At 40.1% G+C, this 7,673-nt stretch overlaps 1 protein-coding gene across 1 annotated transcript in view; it reads left to right on the top strand.

Moving 5' to 3' along the window:
* Positions 1-1,232: 1,232 nt before the first annotated feature.
* LOC109860621 overlaps positions 1,233-7,673 on the top strand; it is a 68,040-nt gene continuing 61,599 nt past the window's right edge. The window contains exon 1 of the mRNA XM_020439850.1: positions 1,233-1,410. Within this exon, the coding sequence (XP_020295439.1) occupies positions 1,315-1,410 (96 nt within the window). The 5' untranslated portion in view covers positions 1,233-1,314. The remainder of the gene's footprint in view (positions 1,411-7,673) is intronic.

Here is a 7,673-nt window from a genome sequence, read left to right as displayed (position 1 = left end):
TGAAACTCTTTCTCTTTCTTTCTCTTTCTCTCTGTCTTCGCAAGCAAAAATTTCTCATTATGACTTATCCGCGATCGACCGGCGAGACGTATACTCCGGAAATCGCATCGACGACAAAGATGATAAACCCGCGAAATCGACAAGACGATCGCGAAGACAGGGAGCGAAAACGTAATTCACGGGGACGAAGCTCGTGAATGCGGATCTCAGCGAGACAATAACGTCGTTTCCTCTCACGCTGGAAAGAACACGCGGGTAGAAGTAAACGAATCGGAAATTGTTAGAGAGCGCAGAGGAAAGACAGGGATTTCGCGACATTCGCGCCACCGAGTGGATGGTTGTGTAGCTTGACGGGAGGTGATTTATCGTTTCGAGTAAGAAAAAGAAAGTTCTTTCGTTAAAGAACAGGCGATGCGCCGGCATAAATGAAATCAGTTGCACCCGCAACTGTAACGAAAACATTTATTCGGCAAATTAAATCGTGAGAGAATGGTAGAGATTGATCTCGCGAGTTATGCGACACGTTGGTGGAAGATCCCGGGAGGATGTCTCGGTGATACCTCGTCGTTTATCACGGCGACGAATGGAGAGCTCGTGAAGTCCGGGAAATCGTCCAATATGCGGTGCTTGCATTCCGCTACCAAGTTCGTCGTGTGAGTTGCGATGATTAATTTATAACATAGGGCTACGTATGTTACAGACAGTATGTTGTCGATGTGCGAAACGACCCTAATCACATTAGGTGACGGTGCCATGATCGATTTATGATAGGATCGGTCATTCTGTTTCGTTCAGCTTATATAACACCGGCAGTACGAGCTGCAGCGTTCGCAACATTCACGTCACGCTTATCTTGCTTGGCGTGTTACGAGCTCGCATCTACATGTACATTATGATAATAGAAGCGAGCTGGCTAATTAATCGATCCGTATGTAACCGCTTCCTACCGACCTCAACCAATTTCAGTTTGCATTATTCCATATTTATGTCGTGCAACCTCTGTACTGTACATCAAAACGATTAATTTCTGCGCAAAACTGAACTTTATACTATACGTATATTCATCTCGTAATTATTTTCCGCTTAATTTTCTGCTTCGTGCGATAAAATCAATTATACGAATGCGTAGTTTATATTTCTTTGCGCAACGATATTTAAATTAAAAAACAATACACATTTAATACGACATTTATATTAATCGCGAGACATACTGGTGTGTTTCTAGTGTGCCATTTGCTCCGTAACGGCGTGGCGGCAATTTTTGGACCGCAGAGCGCGCACACGGCGTCTCACGTGCAAAGCATTTGCGACACCATGGAAATTCCACACTTGGAGACACGCTGGGACTACCGGCTTAGAAGGCAGAGCTGTCTCGTCAACCTCTATCCACACCCTACCACTTTGTCCAAGGTACGTACACAAACTTGTGGAATAATAGCCTCATTAAAGCGACACCCGTTTCGTAGGAAATCTGCCTTCGTGGCCTCTCGCTTACGTTCTACGGATTCCTCGCCTCTCTTGTAGTTGTTTTGTCTCACGAGTCTCTCTCATCAACGAGCAAAAGTTTGGCTTTTCTCCGTAGCTTTTTTTTGTAGACGTGATGATCGTCGCCCTCAATCAAGACAGTTTTTCCTCGAGCAGTTTACGTTGTAATCTCATCACAGAAGTAAGACAAGAATTAATTTGAAAAAACGTCAAATTTACCGTGAAAAGAAAATTCGTTGTTTCTGTAAAATTAGATTAAAATTTACATAAAATACTTTTATACATAAAATACGTACAATTTATTTAGAATTTATTGTAGAGAGAAACACAGATTTAAAAAGCCACTTTAAACGCGGAATCTAATCAATGAAATGAAAAATCATTTCGGTTTTTACGATTTACTCGCGTTTCTTATCGAGCGCGGAAAAGATTGCCAACCAACGCGTTCGCAGCTACAATCCAGTTGCATCAACGGGCATCGGATGGTGTGTACCCACAGCGCAGCAGTTCTGAACTTAACGCAAAAGAACTGAAACTTTCTGAATTTCTCTTAATAAACGCGAAGTTCCGGGAAGGAGCGCGGACTGGAAGTCCCAGGTCGCGGGTTTGTGTATAGCTCTCGGGGCTTTTGGGTTAACGAGAGTTCTCTTTCTGCCTGCTCTCGTCGTCTCATGAATCCTCGCACGACTCCTTTCCTCTTCCCTTCACTAATATTTGCCACTCGCGAATACTTGCACCTCGCGCGACATTACGCTCTCTTTCTCTCTTCCTTCACTCTGTCGCGTCCTCTCTCAATATTTGCCAGTCGATTTGTTGTCCCCCGTTTCACCGAGAGCGTGTTCCGCGCTTACCCTTCTCCGTATAGGACATGGAATTCTGCTTATCGTTCGTCATTGAGTTTCTCTTTTATTTTTCGAAAGGGACTCGCATGCGGAAATAACGGAAAATAAATATCCGCGGCTGCGAGGCACTTCGCGCTTCAAACGGGAGAACAACTGTGAAAAAGTCGATAAATCTGCTGCTGCGAGCAAGTAAACCGCGCAAAAGATTTTCCAGAGATCTGAGAGAGAGTGAGATGTGACAGTTTTGTCTGTGTGATATATATGCGTCAAAGGCCGCTTCTTACTTACATATAAGCCCATCTTTAAATATATATATATATATATATATATGTATAAACTTGAGTTTTATATAATTATTGTGCAATAAGTATAAAGAGAAGCAAGAAAAGATTTTTTTTATTTCTACGATGGATTTCTTGTAAACTTTTATGGATTACGTTAACAATATTGATGGTTTGATAATAATTTGCGGTCGCGAACGTTGCTTTGACATCGTCGATCAAAGAGCTTTCGACAGTGTTGCACAAAGGACACAATTTAAAAGCCATCACATACCTCAAGCTGTCCGCTATTTTCCTCTTTCACTGTCTCTCTTTCTCTTCCGTTAGAGTAAGAATTTCAATTAGAATCTACTCATGTGTCACGCCACTGAGCTTCGAGCAATTGTTAAAACACGAATTTCAATATTGCCATTTCAGTGTGGCAAAATATTCCGATAAACTCGTGATCGTTCGACGCAGCTCTAATTAGCATACATCTGTATTCGTACAAATATATCCGATGCATATTATTCAGTGTATCAGATTTCGTGTAAAATACACGCGTGCAAAATGTTCCAACAAGAAGATACGTTCTGTGAGAACGTAAACGTCACAACAAATTAGTGTGTACATTTCAATTAATAGTATTAATATATAGAAGTGTATTATACAGTATATTAATATAGTACATATTTCAATTAAAATAGTAATAATATAGAAAGAAATTAATTTTTTGTTGATTTATATGTAACAAATGTATGAATTGCGCGCGGTTGATTTGTTGTCGAGAGTAACAGTATTTATAAAAGAACGGTTGTGAGAAAGACACTCATACTGATTTCTTGCTTTGTAAAATCCCGTGTTTGCACAATGAAATACGAGCGCACAAGACGCGAAGAACACAAAGAAGCTGGAAACGTTTAATAAGCTTTCGCGTTCTGAGGGTGATAAACATCAGGTTTCCTCAGTCTCAGATTTCCATTGTGAGTCTAGTAAAGCGGAGAGAAGTAGCTTACGTCGCCAGTTATTTCACGGCGCTAGACGGGGTTGGTTTTCTCTCGCTCGAGTTCTTTTCTCGTCGGAGCCCCGCCATTTCCAACGGCGAAAATGCAAAATTCACTAGGAGAGCAGCAGCGTCCTGATTAGAGTACTCGACGAAGGGAAAGGAAAATCGAAGAAAGGCGGAGAGTGAGCGAACGCCGGCGTCGATTCCGTCAAACGAGCGACAGCCTCATTCAGTCAACCCGACGACGGAAATATTTTACTTTCCGGGGTACCATCTTACGTGCGGTTCAAAGGAACCGAAGACGATTGCTGGGAGCTGACGGAAAGATGGAGCAAAAAGAAGCCCAACCGTCACAGTGAGTCTCTTTGATTCGTGTCGAGCGAGAACGCGAAGATAACTTTAATACTCTTCATACTGAAACTTCCTGCGCAACAAATTATTACCACAAATGGCGCATTATTTCAAAAATAATAACAAAATAAAAAGGATATAATCGTAGATGTTTGTTTGAAGAACAATATTTAATAAAAAAAATTTTCACTTTTTTCGCTCAAACATCTACGTGTTTAGTTGCTCGTAAAGAGAAAGAGAGATAAAGACAGATCTTTGAATTATATTCTGTTTCATTGCTAAACACATTTTATATTGTAAATAAAGCAGAAATTAATATTAATAGTTTTTTGTTTACAAAAGTGAAGTACTTTGTAAGACTCTTTCCGCGAGAATAATAAGACATTTGTACGATAATTCCGTTGTTCGAAATGTCTCTAATCGAGAGATCGCAATTATCACGCGTTTGCACGCGAAGACGAATTTATCCAATCTCTCTTTGAACTTTGGAACGCCTTGTATCGCCCGTGTTCAAATCGAATTGTCAGGTATTTCGATTCGCATTCCTACACGGACGTGGCTCGTTCCTTTTGGTCTGTGCTTTTCGATCCTAGCGGAAGAAAATAATCCTTTGTAAGATAAGATAGATAGATAGAGAGAGAGAGAGAGAGAGAGCCATCAAGAGAAAATATCTTGCGAACCTTTCCGGAATCCTTAACCTCTTCTTTTAATGTCTCTTTTACCGATCGTCAATGAAAAACAAAAAAACAAAAAAAGAACCAGATTCTTTAAATCATGAAATAATAATACTGAGCACTCAAGTCGCAAGATAACAAACATTATGATGACATAAAGGGCGATATGTCGGTGTTAATGAACCGCGCGCGAGGGGTGCAATTGCCATTACCGCAGCAATGATTTAACAATCTTCCCCGTGGCCGATAATGGACCGGCTTCTGCACTCCGGTGGTCTCCGAGCCAGCAGCCGGTTGTGTATGGATCGGTTGAATCAGCCGCTATGTTGCCGATGGAATTCAATTTGTACCGTTTCCTAGTCGAGCCTTTGCTCGTTATGTTCTACCGTGCCACTTCGTCCAGTTCACAATATCGGCATTGCTATATCGGATCCGGATCTTCAAACATCCGAGAATCATAAGGGAACATTTAACACCAAGCAACATTTAACACGTCGCCCATTAATCGCATGTTTTTCCACTTCACGTATTTCCTCTGATACTTATATCTCAAACAGTCTCTAAATTAAATAACGAAAAAGCAGACTTTATTTTCACTGACAAAAACAATTCTGCATTTTTATTTCACAAACGGTGTGTGTATCAATGAAACAAGCGAGTATTTATTTCGATTTTATTTCTCGAAGTGGTTACTAATCAATGCCATTCAAAGAACGCACTCGGAGAATCCGGCACGTACAGCTGGGAAGCGATTGAAATCCGATTGCGCTTTCTCCTCTTTCTCTCCCGCGTTTTCGCCGATTAGCTATTTACTTCCGTTTCCTTCTTCACGCGGTTTCTTCACACTCATTTGGCGATCTCTCGCAGCGCGCGGTTTTCTTTTCACTTCCGTGTCAGTTTTTTTTTTCTCCCATCGCTATAGAAAACGTATCGAGAGCAAATGGATTGCATTCTCACGTATTCGTCTCTGACGCGGCGATGAGCGCTTTACTTGCCGGTGCCGATCGGCGGATAACGATCGAGTTCGAACTAATCAACTTGATCGTGTAGACGAGCTACACACTTAACTTCTCTCAGAATCTCGAAGTTTTTCAATTTGTTGAGCAACGATTTATTATCACAATATCGAGAAAGTTACTTTTCTCAAAAAATTTACTTTTATTTACTTTTTTATACTCTCGATGAAAAATCTTGTATGTTGCGGGCATTGGTCCTAGAGAAGGATCTCGCGCGGAATGATGTGCTTTATTATTGAGAAAACGACCGGGAAGGATGATCGTCAAAAAATGTAGATGCAATATCTTACACGATAGAGCGGACGTGGAATATGGCACCGTCGAATAAAGCGGTCGCGTTACGTCGGAAGTGAATAACTCCGTTGCGTCTAGTACGTCAGACGTAATCTCGTTTCGAGAAGAGAACGAGCGTAATCGAGAGAGAAAGAGAGAGAGAGAGAGAGAGAAGAAGAAGAGAGTGGAACACAATAGCGGGCACGTCGAGAGATTATCCGTGTTCGCGGCGGACTAAGCCGCTTGTTGCTGCGAGTTTCATCGCTCGTAATCGGCGTCTCACCTTCGCTTTTCGTCGTCATTTTGTCATTTCGCAAACAATTTTAATGGCGACAGTGACATTTGGAGTACGCCAAGGCGAATCTGACCGAAGACGGGCGCACTTTCGCAGAAATACCGTGTGCGAACCTTGAAAATGCATTATTTACGAATGCATTAAGCGGAATTCTATTAAAAGCGGAATTAAGAGCGCCAGTTTTCCTCCGATTTTGCACATCTCTCTTTCTCCTCCTAATGCATTTCGAAAACTTCGTTGTCGAGTCGAGATGTCGCGCGGAGAAAAGAGGCGCTGTGGAAAATGCAAAGTATGTTCGTCGTGAATGGCGTTTCGAAAGAATGGAATAAGAAGATACTTTTTAAAATGGCACTGTCTCAAGATGGAAATCGCATTCTAACTGTAACACGTAAGAAACCGTTTGGTCGTGCATTATTATTTTATTGAGATTTGTTTTTACCATCACACAGTTATATATACATATATATATATATATATATATATATATATATATATATATATATATATATATATATATATATATATATATATAATACATATTGTATAAACATTTAATTCTACACGTAAAATACATATATAAACAGAACTTGTACATTAAATGTTTTAAACTGTAGTATTGAAAGAGATTATTGGAAATTGCACTAAATATTATCAATTAATTTACTTGTTTATGTACATATAGCCAAGTTACATATATATATATATACATATATGTAAATGTATACCTCATTGTTTGAAACTGTTACACACAAGCAATCTCGATGTTAATTATTCGGACGAGGGTTATTACAGCCAAATAATTTTATTTATTGTTATAACATATGCGACAAGCCGCGCACGCATGTGCGAATTTTGTTGTGAAATTCGAAAGAGCGAAAATGAGCGAGCAAACGTTGTTGGCAGGAAAAAAAGGCCGATGCGGCGACAACGCGAGTTAGATTTTGCGGATACATTGTAAGCGAGATTTAATAGAAATTCGTTTCGTCGAGTGCAATTAACTAATACTGGCAACATGAATACGCGTTATTATCAGGACAATTTTACTTCTGGTATACATGTTCTCACTGCTCGTCGTTTCATTACCCTCAATACATCAAACTCGCAATTTCGCACAGGTATAATGTAGCACTGCCAAATGTTAACAGCGCAGCATCGATTGCAATTTTGTTCCGCACACAAATTCAATGCGGCTCACACTAATGATGCGGTGTGCGCGATTTCAAATTGACAAAGTCACGCTCGCGCGTTGTGTTAACCGTGGTGAATTTTACCATGTTTAATGTTATACGCGGATTTTGTTTCAGAAATAATTTGTAGTTAATGTCATGATAATATATGTTCGAAATTTTATTATTTTATTATTTACATTATTTGCTTTGTACTTAATGATATTACGAGGACGGAAGAATGAAAGAGAAATCGTTGAAAAAAAACGTGTAGCAAGAAAGTAGCAAGTTTTGTTTTTCATCGA

The sequence above is a fragment of the Pseudomyrmex gracilis genome, unplaced genomic scaffold, assembly GCF_002006095.1.
Source record: "Pseudomyrmex gracilis isolate BER0280 unplaced genomic scaffold, ASM200609v1 scaffold_427, whole genome shotgun sequence".
Classification (NCBI taxonomy): Eukaryota; Metazoa; Arthropoda; class Insecta; order Hymenoptera; family Formicidae; genus Pseudomyrmex; species Pseudomyrmex gracilis.
This window is presented reverse-complemented; position numbering and strand designations above follow the sequence as displayed.